At 40.6% G+C, this 20,512-nt stretch overlaps 1 protein-coding gene across 2 annotated transcripts in view; it reads left to right on the top strand.

Annotated features, from left to right (window-relative positions):
- Nucleotides 1-20,296, top strand: part of TTC28 (tetratricopeptide repeat domain 28) — a 1,842,918-nt gene extending 1,822,622 nt beyond the window's left edge. For both annotated transcript variants that reach the window (XM_086943149.1, XM_086943150.1), the window contains 5 exons: nucleotides 946-1,022; nucleotides 1,897-1,920; nucleotides 6,145-6,274; nucleotides 13,722-13,829; nucleotides 16,650-20,296. In XM_086943149.1, the coding sequence (XP_086799275.1) occupies nucleotides 946-1,022; nucleotides 1,897-1,920; nucleotides 6,145-6,274; nucleotides 13,722-13,829; nucleotides 16,650-18,262 (1,952 nt within the window). In that variant the 3' untranslated portion in view covers nucleotides 18,263-20,296. The remainder of the gene's footprint in view (nucleotides 1-945; nucleotides 1,023-1,896; nucleotides 1,921-6,144; nucleotides 6,275-13,721; nucleotides 13,830-16,649) is intronic.
- Nucleotides 20,297-20,512: the final 216 nt, after the last annotated feature.

Below are 20,512 nucleotides of genomic sequence, written 5' to 3'. Positions count from 1 at the left end.
CTAACCTTGGAGCCCCATAAATGTTTTATTTCAGTTGACATTTAAATATGTCTGGCCAGATCCCAGAATATTTTTCAATGACACTATTTCATATTCTTGGTGGTAGTTATGGCAGTGCTAGATGGAAACATCTTCCACCACTGTGTTATGAAAGCAACGTTTCGGAGGTAGTAACGTGTGACAAAAATGTTTCTGCATACTTGTTGTATGACATTTTGTTGGGCTGTGGATAACTTTTACATGTCTAAAAAAAATCTTAATTACACAAAGTAAAAAAGGTATAAATAAATATACCAAGAGAAACAAAAGTTAGCTGTTTTTCTGAAAGCACAAAGAAATTATTGCTTCTTCAGAATGATTGGAAGGGTTAGGCTATTTTTCTTGTGATTATAGTTTAAAAAAATCTTAAGACACAGCGTTTGTGGGAGTCCTTTGATCACAAAAAGATCAGGAGCTTCTTGTATGGAGCCTGTTGGGTACTGTACACCCACCTTGACGCATGACCCGATGATGAAGCATGGTGGGTGAGGATCTGAGTATTCATATAAGGAGACCCTTAGGGTCTGTAATTAAATTAATATAAAAAATTATAGGTTCCCTGTGCTATGCTAAGTACCAGATAGATGGCAATACAACTCAAAAAAGTTCCCTGTTTATCATCCACTGTCTACATACAATAAGGACTTAAAACTTTGGGCGCACAATGTGAACTTGATAATTGTTTGGTTTTAGCTATAATATTGTTTTATTTCCATAGAGAATCGTGCTGGCTGCTTATGGCTAGAAACCTTTTGCATGTGGCTGTTTAATCTGAAATAAATCCAGAAAATAACTTTGATTGGAACACGTAACAGTACAACTGGCAAAATGTTTCTCAAAGAACTTTTATGATCAAAAACAGATATAAATTAGGCTTTTATACTACAGTTTTCATTTTTGTTTCAGGATTGCCTCAACCAGCACTTCAAGCACTTTGTAAGCTCATCACAGCTTCAGAAACTGGAGAGCAGCTAATTAATCGGGTAAGCATTGATCCTGGACACTGTATGGATCCATCATAATATAAAAGGTTTTAAGGTGCCCTGTCCCTCAACAATTTAAGGTAATCTGTTGCTTATCAGTACGTACAGGGATCACATGATTATTTTCATTCCTGTACTCTAAAACCATACATCTCTTGAAGATTGCCACGGATTGCTGGTATTAATGTTGTAATTTATAAATGTCTACATTGAGAGAAACATTTTAGAACATGTATTTTGTAGAACAACATTGATGACTTTTCTAGTGGTTTTAATCTAGAATTCTTTCTGCTATCCTGCTAAGGGTAGACATTGTGTCTATTAAACGGGGAAATAGTGGAGACAGAGTCTGTGAACTTATTTGATACAAGGAAGGGGAAGTTTTTGCGAGCTATGAAGAGAGTACTGTCAGGAACAGAGGTGTTGCAGTAAATGATGTAGATCTTGAAATATACTTTCCAACATTTGCAAGATGACTAATGCTTCAGTCCCCACCATGTACACTTCCCCCACACTTTCTACCCCCTACTTTAGTTTGTGCTCGTGATTATCCATACATTCATGCCCCACCGAAGCTTCACTATTACTACTGATTCAGCCCTTTGTAAGACTTTTTGCTCTTGGAAGATTTCTTGAAAGATCCATGAATACTTGAGAGGGCTATGGTGCAAGCCTCCACTTGTCTCCATTTTCTGAATTACTACAGTGTTTCAATGTTTGCATACAGCATGTTGCTTTACTTCTGCTTTTACTTCTGCTGGTCTAACTAATAACATTTTCAGTTCATATCATGCTAAACAGCCTGTGCTTGTGTTTAAAGCCTATCTTTTCTCTTTCTCTCCCTCTTTGTACCTTTTTAATCTGCTGCCTGAAGGCTGTTAAAAATATGGTTGGCATGGTAAGTACTTGCAAAGCTGAGAATGTGAATGGTCTACTAATCATGAGTAATGTATGAATTATTACAGTTGGAGTTCAGATAAGTCAGGTCTCAGAGCAGGAAACATGTTTTGATTTTCATAGGCTGCTAAACATTGTTTTATTGCAAGTAAATGGGCGATTTTCACTTATGCATGTGGGGAATCTTTGGGTCAAATGCTGACGGCAAGTTAGGTGCATAAGGAGTAGTTTTCACACCGAGCCCTCTTCACACTTTCCAAACCACCTATACATACACAAGCTACATAATGTAAAGTAACATAGCATACACGACTATTTCTTTGACCTATCATTGCCCACATCAACCTATTCTATTAACAGAGAAAGGTCCTGATTCATAGAGCAGGGCTAAAAAGCAAAAATATACTCATGCAGGTTTCTTCCAGTCTCCGAGTAGATTCCTGACTTTTTAGGATAGGACTTCCAATAGAATCGGAGAAAAACTTCTACAAATCTATAGCAATCATAGATGTATAAGACTACTCTTGTTGTACAAATTTTCCCATGCAGATGTTCTAGTTTGTATAAAATCTGCTTGAACATTTGATGTGTATATGGGAATTTGTACCTCTAAATGTATCTGTCTTTCTCTGCTTTTGGAAATCTGTTTCCCTTCCCTTTTCCATCATTGGAGGCCATTAATTCCAATCATTCTGAAGAGTAGACTTCTGTGTCCTAACAATGGGGACTGCCTGCAAAAAGTAAATATTAACCAAATGATATATTTCTGAATGTTCAATGGATTTCACAATTGTAAACCCATTGACACCCCATTTTCTCTGCCCCTAAATGTGAGAAATCCACCATGCTGGCACACATTCCACTGCACTTTTCACTTCTAAAATTTCACAAATCCTAATTCCGCGAAGAAGAATTTAGAGTGCACATTGCTAATTGGGCCTCAAATATTTACAATAGTAGTATCTCTCTTTGAGAAGTGTGTAGCTGTCATTGTTGAAGGCCCTCACCCTCTCTGGCACTGGTAAATATGGATGTAGAGTTTGCTCCTCACCAGTACTGTGCCACTCGTAACGAGGGCCATAACCATCTACTAACTTGAATCTGTGCGCACCCTAGCAGACGCCAGTTTGTCCCCCCTTTGAAAACCATATACTATCTTTCTTTTCAAAAGTGGCAACAAGCTGTTGGCATCTATTTTCATATCAAGGTGTGATTTTTTTTTTCAGGACAGGGATACCTTGATTACTGGGCCCTGCATTACCTACCAACTTACTGTCTATGAGGCACCCTTCCACATCCTATTAGTTCTGTAACCCTTTCAGGCTGCCTACTCAGGTGGCAGGTAACACTTAGCTGGGGTGTTGACAGCTACAGTAAAGAATATTTCAACTGCTGTCTGATTGGTCACCTGACCCGAGTAATTTGTCCCACCCCCTGGCCCGAGTGAAATGTCCCACCCTGTTTCTATGTATATTGTTAGATGTGCAATTTAAGTATATAACCAAATGATATGGCTTCGAATTTTATTGGAAAATTCCATACTTGCGAAAATCAAGAGGGAGAGAGAGGACCAGATAGCTAGTCCAGATCCCCGGTTATATGTAAGTTTATCAAAAGGAGACTAGCTCATGAGCAGGGGTTAATCTGACATTATTATTAATGTTTACCTAGCGACTCAGTATGGTTTTGCCAATTGGCAGTGGCACCTGTTGGGTGTCTTTGGAAAGCCCTCACCCACCAACCTAGTTGGTGGCATGCTTCATCATCGGGCCCACCCAGTGACACCTAGCGTGTCCCGGGTGTGCTTCGACGCCTGATTACAGCGGAGCAGGTATGTCACTGTGTGTGCGGTGTGAGGTGTTCAGGTATGTGAAGTTAAAACGGCTTGGCGGATGGTCCCTGAGGTGAGGATACTTTATTAAAAGGGCCTCCGTCAGCGGTTAAAAATAAGGCTGTGGGACGTTAGAGGCGGGTTACGACCTCCTACGTCCTTAGAGTGTCAACATGTTTCAGCCAGTGCCTTATTACTAATCTGGCTTTCATCAGGACTGTAAAATGTGTGTGAGTTAAAATAGGGGTTTTGTAGTGTAGTCTATGTGTCTACACGCCCTAAAGTGTATCTAACTGTGAGAGGGGGGATTCCCTTCTCAAGATCACGCTTTCAAGGCTTGTTTTTTGCTCCAAGGTTATTGAAGTGGCAAGTTGTGGCCAGGATTTCTGGCCAGCAGCAGCGTGGGACCTGTTGTGCCTCCTTCGCAGAACCGGTGATTGATACACAACCCCTATTTTAACTCACACACATTTTACAGTCCTGATGAAAGCCAGATTAGTAATAAGGCACTGGCTGAAACATGTTGACACTCTAAGGACGTAGGAGGTCGTAACCCGCCTCTAACGTCCCACCGCCTTATTTTTAACCGCTGACGGAGGCCCTTTTAATAAAGTATCCTCACCTCAGGGACCATCCGCCAAGCCGTTTTAACTTCACATACCTGAACACCTCACACCGCACACACAGTGACATACCTGCTCCGCTGTAATCAGGCGTCGAAGCACACCCGGGACATGCTAGGTGTCACTGGGTGGGCCCGATGATGAAGCATGCCACCAACTAGGTTGGTGGGTGAGGGCTTTCCAAAGACACCCAACAGGTGCCACTGCCAATTGGCAAAACCATACTGAGTCGCTAGGTAAACATTAATAATAATGTCAGATTAACCCCTGCTCATGAGCTAGTCTCCTTTTGATAAACTTAAAATTCCATACTTGCCAGCTCGCGTGGTGTGGGGTTGTGTCTCACAGTATCTGAACATGCCACACTTTCACCGAGTGAAGAAGCTTTAACACTCATTAAACACTAAGGTGAGGTAGGAACACTTCTGCAAAGTTGTTTAACTCAAGTATGGATGTGCTGCATTCAAAAACCACCCACCCACGCCAGATATTAAATATTAATGAACATGGGTGGGGGAGGAGGTGGGTGTTGCACAGCCTTTCTTGTGGTGCTGTGAAGGGCCGGTGTGACCTTACTCAAAGTGCTAAAGCCTTTGTAGACAGATGCTCATGTGCTCGAAGCTACCCCCTCCCAGGTTCCAACCCCTGCCAAATCTATATGAATTCTATAATTTTCAACAATAGTGTTAGTTTTTGGGACAGTGGCATTGGCTATACTGACATAAACATCTACATGTTTCCAACTGAACTGAGATCACTATCTCGTTTTTAATGAAGCACTTAACAGAGGTCAGATCTTTATCATGGGGCGACCAGAAGAGGTATGCCAATGTAATTCTCCAGGATCTTGAATTTGAGCGGATCTTTTGAATATGTGAAAATAATATTTAGAGATTGTTCCACTTGAAGACGTTTTTTCAGTCCGAATTTAAAGAGTCAGTTTTGGATTGTTTAGTACTCATTATGACTGAGTACATTAAACTGAATTTGAAATATTGTGCTATGCTAGCAAACTTCTCAATGTATCATAATGGGAAACAGAAAATTTGACTTTAATAATTAAGTGCAACACAAGGGGTTGAGTGTGTGTGAGTGGGGGTGAGAGGAGGGGTTGGGTAAAGTCAGAGGTGTGGCTAGTGGACTGCATGGTCCATGTTTCATGTCCTCAGCCTGCCTTGCTTCCAAATTCCGAAGTGCATCCTGGGCATGCGCACTGATGCACATGATTTAATTTCTACTCCACAATAGGGGTAGTAATGAAGTTGCACACACATCCCTGGAATCTCAAGGTCCGTCAAAAGTACTGCGCCCCCTGGTACCTAGCGCTAGAAGGTCGATAGCCTGAGGTAAGCAGGCTCCTACCGATCGGAGGGATCGGAAGGAGCCTGCTTACCTCAGCAGGCTATCGACCTTCTAGCGCTAGGCCATGTGTCATGAGCCATGTGGGGGACATGGCTCATGAGATGTAATGAATACTACAGCAAAGGGTGGGTACCCTCTGCTTTAGTATTGGGCTGTGTCTGACTCCTGCACACAAGAATTGTTTGTGAATTTATGTGCAAGATATTTTTATTTGCACAACTTCGGGGAGCAGCTTCTTCGGGGCAGATGTTTAAGGACATTTGTAAATGTGACTCTACAAGTTGAGATAAAAGCAGATCCTAAATTGTTTCTTAGCATAATTTCCAAATGCTACGTTTTCAGGAGAATGTACATTTTCAGTACTACTAGACAGTGCAGGTGCTTTAATGAAACTGTCTCCTTTTTTCAGCTGCATCAAGTTTTGGTCCAGCTTCAGGCTGGAGAGAAAGAACAGGATTTTTCTTCAGCACCAATTCAGGTTTCCATCAGCGTGCAGCTCTGGAGGTTACCGGGATGCCACGAGTTCTTGGCAGCTTTAGGTAAGGTGTTCATGGGCACTCATCTTTTATAATGTGTTTTTTAACTTGAGAAGTACATTTTTAAATCATTTTCTTTGTTTTATTAATTATTTGTACTTCCAATAATGTGATAGGCTAATTCTGAGGATATCAAATTTCTGCAACCAGACCAAAGTGGGTAAGCTCTGTGCAGCAGACAGCAAACTTACCTAGGCTCAGCCTCTGACACTTATGTCTCACTCCTCTGAGAACATCTCCCCTAAGTTGTCAGGAGCGAGAAGGGAGTAAACAAAGTGGCAAATGGAAATGTACCCTAGGTGGAGCCACATGTGTGATGATTCTTCCTCTATGCCAGGGAGGTATAGCCAGGGGCGGACTGGGAGAGAAATAAGCTTGGGCACCTAAATGAGAATGCCCCCATTGGTGAATCAAATAGCTTTAAAAAGTGGCCCATGTTTTCAAATCAGGCAGTTTTGAACTTGTAAAGACAAGCTGTGTAGGCGTTTTGTAAGATACAAGAGACTGCATGCATTTGTGCTGCATGCAATATTTGTGGCAATATCAGGTAGATCATCAATAAAACCCGCCTCGTCAGACCATAAACCATGCCCAAAAACAGCCAAAAAACTGGCGCACAAACTGACATGTCAGACTAGCCCATGTGACACTGCCCGATTGGCCCACAGGCCAGTCCCACACTTGGTATAGTGGAGTTGCTAGCAAAGAAATATTTTCCCCTAGAAAGCTCTAACCATACGAATGAAAGTCATCACTAAATATAAAGCTCTGTATCCAAGAGAGAGACCTGTAAGTAGGCATGACTGTCGCCTACTGATGTGATGTAGGAACTCCCTCTGCCATACCGACTGCTAAGAGAGCTGATTTCCAGACTTTAAACAAACCCCTGCTTTTACAGAAATTAACTGTGTTTGTGATAAAACGTTACATTCATTTGACCATAACCTATTGTGACAGACTGAAACATTATGACTGAAAGATAACAGTACATTTATTTCACTGCTCAATGCAGGAAGAAGCTGAACAGTTAATGTCAGGCTATGCTGCTCATAAGACATGACCACCCCCCCCCCCTAAATCATTTATACATGTGATTATTCACTTTCTACTGATGAGTACAAATGTATATAGACTTTTTGTGGGCTATACCAAGAACGTACAGTGGAGTTGGAGACCACCCGCTGCTTCCATTGGTTGACTTTGTTGTACTCTCGTTTGCTTACTTCTTATTCAGTGGCTTCCTTCCTCTTCCTGTGTTTGTTCTTCCCCTAGAGCACAGCTTATGTACCATCATTTTGATTGGCTGACTTGTATTCTTCCATTTCTCACTTTTCGGGCATTTGTTAAAAAAACCAATTATGCACTCCATGAGAGTGCATGAGATTTCCTGACACACTCCTTATGTTGCACTCTCCCTTGTTCCGTAGGTTGCTTCTCCGCCTATCCAACACACTCTGTATTGCTCTCTCTCGTGTGCTGCTTTCCCCTTCTCACGCCATCCAGAATTAGTTTTGTTTTATCCTATCCAATAGCTATTGTTTTCCCTTCACCTGTTTCTCCATTGCTTTCTCACCCCTCGAAGGCATTTGCTTTTTTTTTTAACTTGCATTTTTTGAAGAGTGCAGTTACTACCATTTGCTGCTGGGTTTTCTGCTACAAAAAAGCACTTTTTCACATTTACCTTTTTTAACTTTTCAAATCTAGGTGGCATCTGCCATCTTAAATCAATCAATACAAAAAAAAGAAATTACCCAGGGGTAAAGCTTCAGGGGAGCTTTGCAGAGTACAGCCCCCTAATAAATGTATTTTTAGGTAAATAGTTTGGTACAAGTGCTTTCAGTTGGATATGGTGAGGTGTCTATCGGATCCCATCAAGACTTTTTTATATACACACGGGCATACAAGTACACACACTCTCTCCCCTCTCGGTTATGAAAGTCTTAACATTTTTGTTTTTTTTCCAAAATTGATTTCTCTACCTTAGTACCCCCTACTGAACCACATTGCTCTCTCCTTTCACTACCCTTCAAGCCCCTCCCATGCACCTGCTTAACATATAATATATTTCCACATTATATTGTTGGAAAATCTAAAACTCACACTGCCCCCCTATCTTAATGACCAAGCTATGCCCCTGAAATTGGCGCAAGTGTTATTCTGTAGGCGCACACATGTAGGAATGCATGCGCTCATATACGTCATAATGCGTGTGCACAACAAAGAGAATGATGCGACTGGCAACAACGACAGCGGCTTCATGGAGGAGGCGCTGTGATTAGGGTATCCCACTCGCTGTTTCCTTTTACACCTAACGCTATCAAAGTAAACATGCCGTTGAACTGATAATTTGCAAGTTGGGTCTGACTAATTACCTACTGGTGCTGTATGAGTATTTCTATGATGGTGTATTGTTTTCTTTTCACTTTATATACAAAATGTTAATAAAACCGATCAAACAAAAAAAATACAGCGTCATCATACCTTCTTCCTTTCTTTCCTTCTTTTTTGGAGAACAAGCAATTATTTTTGTTCATGGCATGAACAAAAATAATGTCTGTATGCAACAACAAGGGAACCCTATCGGTTATCCGGGGACCGTGGGTAGCTATAGTCTAGAAACAACAGTGGTCCCAAAGAGTATATAAATTCAAAAACAGATAAACAATAGTCCACAATGGGAACTATATTGGCCACTGTCCAGCCGGACAGGGTAGTTTATTTTTTACAATGAAACAAATACTGGGGTGTGGAAGGGCACAATCCTGTACCGTTTTCAGGAACAAACAAGGGGAGTTTTTTAGGCAAGAAGGAGCATGATTGGCCACTTATAATTCAGTAGACATTGAAAGTAGTGCCAATAAAAGTGCTAGACACAGCGTAAATCAGACATAATAGTAGGGCTGTGAAAACACTTAAAACAAGTCGACGTTTCGGTCCCATATGCTCAATGTTGCGGGACCATCATCAGGACTAACAATACATACATTTGCTTGCCTGGTATAAAAAGTTAAACACACAACCGCCTAATAGGAACAAGGAATACGGAGAAAGGTTGGGAAACAAAAGGAAGAAAGAAATACATAAATAAGAAATAAATATGCATGAACCCACTTAATTGTACTCTGAAAAAACTGACAATGCACTGAAATCGGAACCGACTTATCGTGTCCGTTAAGTCCATGCAAGTGGTATCATTAGCCTTGGAACACGTGATTGTTACAGTCCGTGTCTATAGTCTTGAGTCATACAAGTGGTGAAGTGCGTGACATGTGTGTGCGAGAAATATTCAAAGCGAAGTATTATTTCTCGCACACACATGTCACGCACTTCACCACTTGTATGACTCAAGACTATAGACACGGACTGTAACAATCACGTGTTCCAAGGCTAATGATACCACTTGCATGGACTTAACGGACACGATAAGTCGGTTCCGATTTCAGTGCATTGTCAGTTTTTTCAGAGTACAATTAAGTGGGTTCATGCATATTTATTTCTTATTTATGTATTTCTTTCTTCCTTTTGTTTCCCAACCTTTCTCCGTATTCCTTGTTCCTATTAGGCGGTTGTGTGTTTAACTTTTTATACCAGGCAAGCAAATGTATGTATTGTTAGTCCTGATGATGGTCCCGCAACATTGAGCATATGGGACCGAAACGTCGACTTGTTTTAAGTGTTTTCACAGCCCTACTATTATGTCTGATTTACGCTGTGTCTAGCACTTTTATTGGCACTACTTTCAATGTCTACTGAATTATAAGTGGCCAATCATGCTCCTTCTTGCCTAAAAAACTCCCCTTGTTTGTTCCTGAAAACGGTACAGGATTGTGCCCTTCCACACCCCAGTATTTGTTTCATTGTAAAAAATAAACTACCCTGTCCGGCTGGACAGTGGCCAATATAGTTCCCATTGTGGACTATTGTTTATCTGTTTTTGAATTTATATACTCTTTGGGACCACTGTTGTTTCTAGACATGAACAAAAATAATATTCCATGTTGTTGATGCTGGACAGCATCTGCCAAAATCTTTAGCATTGTAATTAGGTCTACAGGCTAGTTCTGTTAATTTTGCTAATGCTTGTTAATATTTCACAAAAAACACAGTTGATGGACAGAATGCAGAACAATGTCTTACATTCACCCCAGTACAAAGATCTGGGCCTAAATCCATCGTTTTTTTGCACTCCACACCACCCTAGGTCAGACACTGGCTATATGCAAATCAGCCTTGATCCTGTGCCTCATGGGAACAGTCTAGCCCGAACTACCAAGCCATGTCTTTCCTAGACCGGAATCAAGCATCCAAGGACCGGTTTCTGGCTATCAGCCTTCTTTAGCCTGGATAGTTTGACTCCAGTGATGTGGGAAGCCTGGGACTCACGTCTGAGCAAACCCAGCCCACTCGGGGTGAAAATTGTAAAAAACACAGTTGATGGACAGAATTAATATTTCACAGGCACAATCTGATATAATCATTACATGCATTGTTACAAAATGTAATATAATGATTATTCCTTAAAGTGGGAGGATAGGAGGTTCATGATATGCTTGTTGGTCCACTATTTAGAAGGCACACTCTTTCTATTACTTCACAAGTGTCATACTACAAGGATTTATCATGGGATGGGAGTTTTTAATTAGCCATTTCTTTTTATTGTTAACCTGGAATACAGGGGTCTTCTTACAAGTGCCTCTTTGTTTTTGTAAGTGGTGCCACACCTGGTTAAACACTTATGCTGCCAGGTGCAGCCTTTACCAGAAATGATATTGCCTCTCCATTCTGAGTGCCTCGCTCCCTAAAGAATGATAATATGGTGGCAGTTTCAGGTTTTCACCATTTGCCGAGCTTCTTTGGCCTGATTTTGCTATTCTGCCTACCACTGAAACTGGTAGATCTGTTTGTTTTGCCTTTGTTGCATATTATCGTAAGTGTGTGTCTTTACATCCCAAGACACAGTGCCCTTGCTTATTAAATTTTGGATGAACAGAAGGCAGCTGTCTCACGAAAGTCACTATGAAGGGTAAAAAACAAGCCCTGGTAAAGGATTGCATTCTTGGGAGAATAGATAGGAAATAAAGTTGGACATTCAGAGGTTATAGCAAATTTACCCCTTTTTCAAAACTATTTAGCTATTTCACAGACATTGTGGCAGCATCATAGCATAGAACAAGAGTATTGTTTTATCAAGATCTGCTCTGGCAAGAGGATTTAGGAAGAAAGCAGTGGTAGTTGATATGGAGTTAATGGTGGAGTAGTTCAGATTATGGCAGATCAGCCAAATGCCAGCCTAACCCCCAGCATCACCTTTCACGTTATGCAGTGTAATGTTCGCATTGTGTGTGACATAAATTCATTCAGAGAAGGGTTGACTATAGCTCCATATGACACGGTGTGACCGAATATTGTGAATATTGTGGACTCTTACCAGAGGATTTAGAACCTGATTTAGAGTTTGGAAGATGGAGTAAAGGCAGTCAGGGTGGTGGAGGGTTTTACATTCACTACCCAATTCCACTCCATGGACTGCATGAATGACTGTCACAGGGGTTCATACAAAGCTGTTTAACCCTTTTGCTGCGGCGGCTATTCCGCCGCAGCGCTAACAGGGCGGGGCGGGCGCGCGGCGGCCGCATGCTGGTGACAGAACCGCTCCGTCACCAGCCGCGGTTGAGCTGTGCTCGTGACGGAGCGGTTCCGTCATGGCCTGCCCCGCTCAATAGAACGCGCCGCGCAGGCGCGGCAGCCGGGCCATGACGGAACCGCTCCGTCATCAGCACAGCGCCACCGCAGCTGATGACGGAGAGGTTCCGTCATCGGCAGGGGAGGGGTTAAATTTTGATGTGTGTCAGTCATTGGTGCTGCCACCAAACTTTTTAAAATTTCAACTTTTCCCTAAACAAACTTCCGCTTTCCCCACAGCAGGTGTTTGTTTTTGGAAAAGTAAAAAATGGTGTCCCCAGAAGCATGGGTGTTTTATCCCATCGTGTCTGGGTCATTTTTAGGCTGAGCCTGGCAGAGCATGTGCTGCTCTGGGAGGCATGCTGTATTCAGGTAGGGTCTTTAAGCTCCGCTCACTCTCCACCCATTTTTTTCATTGGCTTGTGTCATTGTCCACTGTAAACTGTGGCTGTTCATTGGTCAATAGGCTTAGTAGTCCCTCTTTAGTACCGCTTTGTCTCATTTTGTAACCTCCCATGGCGACACTCCTTGTTACATGTGTTGTTACCCAGTAAGCTTTAATTACAGCCTCCGAGCACTATTTTCTTAAATACCATTGTCCTCATGCTGTTGCAGGCAGGACACACTCTCTTCTAAATCTTTAAAAACAATTTTATAGCACAGGCGCCGAACGCATTTTCAATGCAATAGGTCTCGCATTTGTGAGAGTTTTAGCTATTGGCATTGTAAAATGACGATGCCTTTTATGTATCTGTTTTAAAAACAACACATAAATAAAAGGCATTGTCATTTATAATGCAAAAAGCTCAAACTCTTGTAAATACGAGAACTATTGCATTGCAAATGCTTGTTATATGTTTACTGTCCCTCCCTTTAGAGATATTCCTGGCAGCGATGAACAGTAAAAAAGAGCCATACTTCCGGGATGGGGCGGACGCTTGAATGGCTTACTGAGATGGCCCGTACTACCCGAGGCCATCGGAGAAAGCGTTACACTGACAGTGAATTTTATTCTGTTGGCGGAAACCTGGTAGTTTGCCCAACTCAAATTGGGTGGGTGGGTCAAGAGTTTGGTGGACAGGGTACTTCTTGGCTATTATGACAGAGTACCCTGTCTGCCAAGCTCTAAATTGGACCCTAGATTCCTCAACAAGGGACCTCATATCACATGCTTCTTTCACAGTTCTAATTGATTCATGTTTGTAACTTTAATTTTACAGTTCCTGTCTGCTCATGATAGGAAGTATATGTATAGATGTGCAGCAAGTCCAGAAGTAACATTGTGATGTGGTTATGTTATGTTATGTTATTAAAATATTTCTAAAGCGCGCTATCACCGATTGGTTTCTTGGCGCTGTGATCAGCAGTAACATGAACATAGAGGAGGGATGCGTTTATTGAAATGCTTGTCTAAAGAGCCAGGTCTTCAAGGCTTTCCGGAAAGAGAGGAGATCTTGACAATTCCGGATCTCCAGGGGTAGTGTGGTAATAAGGTTAGCCTATACTATAATCCCAGAATGTACTATTTGTTTTATTAATAGTAATGACGACTATCTTGGTCTGTGAACAATACAATTTTTCTATGCTCCAGACCAAGATAGTCGTCATTACTATTAATAAAACAAATAGCACATTCACATCTCGAACATCAAACTCAATGGTAGTTAACTAAGAGGATAAGCTCTTAGTTAACTATCATTGAGTTTTATAGTCAGCAGAAAGTATGATATAAAAATAATGCTCATATTTGCGCTTTATATTTCCCTAGGTTTTGACCTTTGTGAAGTTGGACAAGAGGAAGTGATACTAAAGACCGGGAAACAAGCTAACAGGAGAACAATGCACTTTGCCCTTCAGTCTCTATTGGCTCTTTTCGGTAAGGATGGCCCGATCTATATACTTAATAAGTATGGACCAAGCGCATGCAATTTGAAAACATGTAGAGAATAATATACATTTTGTATCTGTAAAGCTTTAAAAAACAGATACAAAACACACATGTGCATTTGCCAAGTTTAATATGATATTTATTACTTTGAGTATGAGAAGGGGCCATGATTTATGAAATGCATAATGTTGAGTTGTTCCAGACTCTCCTCCACTCACTAAACAATAGCAATATCAAATCCAAAATTATATATTTACATCAACATAGATCACATTCCTTATGCTAATTGCCCCTCTGTGACCAGCCCACCAGTGCCCATAATTTCCTGAGCCCAAGACCATAGGGTTAGCCACGACCTAACCATGACCCCCTTCACACAGAATCTGCAGAAAATGGCTGTATACTATGCTCAACAGGCTTAGAATGCAGGGTGTGACTTTTGGCCATTCCTTGTATCCAATCTACCTGCCCCCATAACCTTTGACCATGCCTCCACAACCCAGTGGGCCACGCCTTATGTTGAAGGGGCTTATGGTTGTAATCCAAACCTAAAACACAACTAAAATGTATAAACTATTGTGAATGGCACAATCATAAATCCTAATGTGCTCTCATGACATGACACAAGACATCACATATGACTTCATTGATGACTTCACCGGTGAAATCACATGTTGAAAACAGTGATATCATACTTAAAATCATTGATGCTATATTACATGATGTGGAGCTATCTGGTTGCAGTGCAACACATATTTACTGAGCATACTCTGCAGTTGGCAGCATCCGTATTATGAAGTGTGGTATCACTTCCAGAAACAAAGGCTGACTTGTAAGAAGAACTGTTGTCCTCATTCGTTAACAATTAAAAGAAATGCTAAAAATAAGTACATTTGAGGTGCATAAATGTATTTTGGGGATATGTTTGACGCCATTGTGGGACATTTGCACAATACAACCGAAACTCTTAGGAAAACAAGTGTGTGTGTATATATATTTAATGAAAAAATACAAAGGATAATGCTAAAGTTTGTATAGTTTAAGTTGGGTTTGTATAACGAATAAATAAAGTTTTCCTAACTGTAACTTGGCTTTAAACTTTGTTTTTTTCATTACATTTAAATGGTTTTAATTTATTTATAAAAAGGTGTTTCAAATCATAGTGTTGAGTGTTGTTAAGTGGAACGTGGTAGAATATAGTATAGGACAGCGTCATACAGTGTAGTGTGGTAACGTCTAGTGCTGTACAGTGAAATAGAGTGGAGTATTGTGGAGTGGCGTACAGTAGAGCATGAAATTACAGAGTGGCACACAGTGGAAATCCGTACATTGGAGTGACATACAATGGTGTGGCATGCAGTGGAGGAGTGTATAGTGGAATAGCATAGAGTAGAGTGACGCAGAGTAGATTGGTGTGGAGTGGAGGGTCGTAGAGCAGAGTGAGGGCAAGTGTAGTGGCATACAGTAGAATAGCACAGAGTGTAGCAGTGCATACTCCAGTGTAGAGTGGAGAATTGCACAGTGGAATAGGATGCACTGTAGTGCCTTACAGTGGAGTGGCGTAAAGTGGAGCAGCGTACAGTGTGAAAGCTTGGAGTGAAGTGGTGTACACTGTAGTTCTGTACAGTGGATAAGCATACTTTGAAGCAGCATAGATTCTAGTGGCATACAGTGGAGTGGTGTAGACTGGTGTGGTGTAGAATAGTGTGGTGCAGAGTGGAATAATGTAGAGTCTAATGGTGTAGAGTAGAGTGGTGTACAGTGGATTGGAATATATGCGATTTTACTGTTGCAAATTAGGTTGGTTGTATAGTTTTGTCGCTAATTTCCTTGATTCCACATGACTTCCAGAATTCATGTGGGGTCAGGCACCTCTTATAGCTGTGCCCAGCCTATGTGGCCACCTGCTTGGGTAGAGCTCAAGACATAGTGGAAGTCCAGACTCTCCAGCTAGCCGCCACAGTGTTCAGCCAAAGGCTGTGCACAGTTCAGAATATGTACATTGCAGGTGAGTCCATAAAAAACTGAAATTCACTGAAAAATCTGCGTTAAATGTTAGATATGGTTTAACAAAAATAAATACAACAAAGCCAGATATTCAACAGTTATGATGTGCTTGGTCCGGACTTCCTGAAGCAGATCTTCAAACAGTATCTCCCTGACAGAAGTCTTCCATCAGCAAAGGCAAAATTGCTAGTACTGCCTAGATTTAAACTAGTACGATGGGGTAGAAAAAGCATTGGGCTTACAGCATCCAAAGCATGGAACTTACTTCCTCTCTGTATAAAAACGGCATCCAGCCTCCTTGCCTTTAGTAAAGCTGTAAAAACCAGGTTATTCAGGACTTAGCACTTTCTGCTGTCCTTTCTTGACACTCCCAGGCAGAACTGTATAGCGCTTAGACGCCTCAGGGCAGTAATGTGCTCTATAAATCCAGATAACATAACATAACAAATAACGCACATCATTAAGTCCAACTTAGTGCTCAGCGCACCACTTTTCCGATTATGTGAAAAAAACAGCCTATCTACCAAGAGCAAAACCTGCCAGGCAGCATGAATTATGGTGGACTTTGTGTATTGTATACCATGACTGTCAGAGAATGATACAAAATATATGCCTGTCTTAAGTACTTGGTTGATTTCTCAGTGACTACTCACCATTTGGAACAATTTATCCTTATGTTTACAATACTTTGCTCCAAATGAGCTGCATAGGATAAGATAATGGATACATTATCTGAAATTCCACTAATGAAACTTTACTTTTTCATGATATAAACATTTGTTTTTCTCATTTATTTCCTAGACTCAACAGAACTTCCAAAACGCCTCAGCCTTGACAGTTCATCATCTCTGGAATCATTGGCATCTGCCCAGTCTGTTTCTCATACATTGCCTTTGGGGTATCACAACCCTGCCTTTTCTCCAACTTGCCACGACAGTCTTGCCTCTGATGCTATTTCAGTTTACAGTCTTAGCTCCATTACTTCATCAATGAGTTTTGCTTCAAAGGCAGAAAGTTATTCAGATGGCACGGGCTATAGAGGACGTCAAGACTATGAAAGACCGAAAAACCTTTATCCAAATAGGCCATCTGTACCACGGAGCAGATCATCTCCACAGACTAATGCCTCAGTGAACAAAGAGGAACAGGAGGAATATGAAGGGTTTTCCATTCTAAGCAATGAACCAATGTCTGCTTACCCTGAAAATATGAACATATCATATTCTCCTGAGCATATGCAAAACAAGTCTGGTATTTGTGGAGGAATTAAACTTTCTGTAAGTTCTAAAGGAAGTGTTAGTACTCCGAACTCTCCAGTTAAAATGACTCTCATTCCAAGTCCAAATTCACCCTTCCAAAAAGTTGTGAAGTTACCAGGTTCTGACACTGGAGAATCAGATCAGTCAAGCACGGAGACTGATAGCACAGTCAAATCACAAGAAGAAAATAACCCAAAGCTTGATCCTGAAGAGTTGGCTCAAAAGATTTTGCAGGAGACGCAAAGTCATCTCATTGCTGTGGAACGTCTTCACAGAAGTGGCAGTCAAGTTAACAAAAGTAATATTTCCTCAGATGGTGCTTCAACTCCGACTGGTGCTTCTACTTTCAGATCCTCAGAATCCAGTGCTTTTAGCCGGCCATTCCAGAAGAGCACTCCATCACCAGTTACAGTTCGACCAAAGCCTCCAACTAGGAGTTCTTCTCTTCAGAAGATTAGTTCAGGATACAACAGTCCAGCAAGTTCTGAAGCATCCAATAAGGAGCTAACAGGGCAACACAGTGGCCAACCGTCTCCAAGCTCTGACTCACCACACATTAGATTGAAATATCGTAGTTCTCCTTACAGTACTCATATTTCAGGATCTCCTCAAAATATGTCTCCAAGCTCAGGACATCAGTCTCCAGCAGGAAGCACCCCTTCTCCAGCTCTGTCATATTCATCAACTGGCTCTGCACGCTCCAGTCCAGCTGATGCACGAGATATAGACAAGATAAAAATGGCGGCCATAGATGAAAAAGTGCAGGCTATTCATAATTTAAAAATGTTTTGGGCAAATACAACTCCCCAATCTTCTGGTCCTATGAAAATATTAAGAGGAGCTCCTGGAACACTCACTTCGAAGAGGGATGTTCTTAGCTTGCTAAATTTGTCCCCAAGACATAGCAAAAAGACGGGAAATGTAGACAAGTTGGAACTTAAGGAATTGCCCAACCAACAGCAGCAGCAGGGTGCTGCTCCACAAAAGGACCTTACAAATGTCCGTAGGTGCCCTGACAGTACAAATGTAGTTACTCCCAACATCTCAACGACACCTAACAGTACTCCAGGAGCTATACGACAATTGAGGATACCATCAGGAAATGGATACAAGTTCCTTTCCCCAGGAAGATTTTTCCCTTCCTCAAAATGTTAAAATGTAAACTAATAACAGTGGAATCAACTTGTGTAAATGTTCATATGTGCTTTTGCCCTCTTGCCTTGTCTCTTACCAAACCATCTGATATTACCTGGAAAGAGGTGATCAAACAAAGGACTACAATAAGAAGAGTGTTTGAAAGATAGTATTGCCATGAAAGACTACCAAACTGATAAAACTCAATGTGAAAATTGGCATTTTGCAAAGAATTGTGCCAATGTGAGTTACAGCTGGTAAGACATTGCTCAAGATTCAAGCACTCACACAAAAACAGCAAAAGCAGTGATGCAAATGATTTTAGATTCATTCATGCACAAAGTATCTTAAATATTGGTCTATCTTTTTATTTAAATTTAATTTCATCTTGCTATTTTTTAAAGATAACGTTTGTAAGATTAGAAATTCTTGTACAGATCAATACACAGACACAAAACACAGACAAACGTCTGAGTTGTCAAAAAATTAAAGAGAAATATCATAATTTACTGTTATCCTTATTTATTCATGATGGAAGTTTTTAGTTTGTGAAGCATATTATTATATGATGAAAACACATTTTATCCAGACACCAACTGTTGTATTAATCCTTCATCTGTTGTGAAATTAGTTCTCACCCTCTACTTGTTGTGAAATGAGTTATTGCAGGCCACTTGTAGATTTCTTTAACCAGTGACAGGAAAGAGGCTCATCACCATTGCTGTTCCAGTTCCTATATGACTTACCACATTTTACAACAGTAATTATCAAAAGCAGATTACCACCAGAACCAGTGAAGTGTTATCAAGCAAGGTTAAAAATTAATGATATACGAGGATGACTAGTCCGCTCCTGTACGCAGCATTCATGAACAGAAATCTATTGTATCATTATTTGTGTAAATTGTATCAGTAACTATAACTTAAAATGTGAAAGAATACCTTCACCTGCTTCAGGACTATTTTCGTCAGTTTTTTCACACCTCAACACAATGAGATATTTACCATCACTATGAGATATTTATTAAAATAAGTGAGCACTCTAAGTTGAACTATCTTGCAACATAATTGAAATCAGAACCTTATATACATTTTGCATCCTTGTCCCTTCAGCCAGCTGATATTGACAAGATTTGTAGCTCATTAAATCTGACTAGATTCTGCTATCTTTAATTTTAAATAATCAATCCAAGTGTGGTGAGGCTCTTTCAAGTGATGCAATAAGTGATACAAGAGGGGAGTTCTGCAGTCAATAAATGTGCCTACCCTCTGATAATGGTTGAGTCATTTTTCTGAATTGTAATATGGTTATCATATTTGTGGTGTCTACAACAATTTTGATGGTCTTCATGGTCACCAACATTGACAGTTCAGCTACAGTTTTTCCTGAATGCTAAGTTGCCACACTGAAAATTATGTGATACAAACAATTGTGAAGCCCAGTATTTGTGGTCCTTATCAGCCCTCTAAAACTTTGTACAACGCGTTTGTAATATGTTATCTTCTCTGGGAAGATAACTCAACACCTCAGAGGAACATTTACCAACAAAGAAATTCTTAGCTGTGAAATTGTTAATTTTGTATGACTTTTAGGAAGCTTTTAAAAACTTATCACAATCTACGTAATTCCTGATTTTAATCAGTACCTCATGGTTGTTCCTAGGTTGTTCCGATCTATTCCCAAAGACATTTAGTGCTTGTTTCTGACTGTATTGTCAAAATGACTTTTATGCACCTAAAATATTTTGTTTTTTAAAGAATTGTGGTTGGAAGTCAATACCTGTGCAGCCATTCTCAAGCAACCCCCTGTGATTCAAAGACTCTTGGACCATACAAACGCTGTGTAGAACTTTCCTTGTATGCAGTGGTCGCCACGTTTGACCTACATGGACATTTTTGTAAAATAAATTCTGTGTTTCCAGGCAGCATTAAACTTTTTATATTATGAAATGTAACATGTAAAAAAGAATTTCATATTTTTATTGAAATGTCAAAGGCATTTGGCCTACTTTCTTTGTGATGTAAGTGTCTATTAAAGCATGAGTTCTCTCTCTCACTGCAGTGTCATGTATAATCAGAATGCATAGTCCTGCAATCGCCGATGAATATATGCTTACCTTGATTGAGGAGCTCCTTAAAATACATTCTCATGGGTAGGATACACACTTGATAATTCTCATAATAGAGAAAATTGTTTTGTTAGAGCATTTAAATTCACAATAGTATTCAGACAGTATGTTTGGTAGCGGTGAGTACATTTCAAGGTATAACA

The sequence above is a fragment of the Lissotriton vulgaris genome, chromosome 11 (genome assembly GCF_964263255.1).
Source record: "Lissotriton vulgaris chromosome 11, aLisVul1.2, whole genome shotgun sequence".
NCBI classification, from domain to species: domain Eukaryota; kingdom Metazoa; phylum Chordata; class Amphibia; order Caudata; family Salamandridae; genus Lissotriton; species Lissotriton vulgaris.
This window is presented reverse-complemented; position numbering and strand designations above follow the sequence as displayed.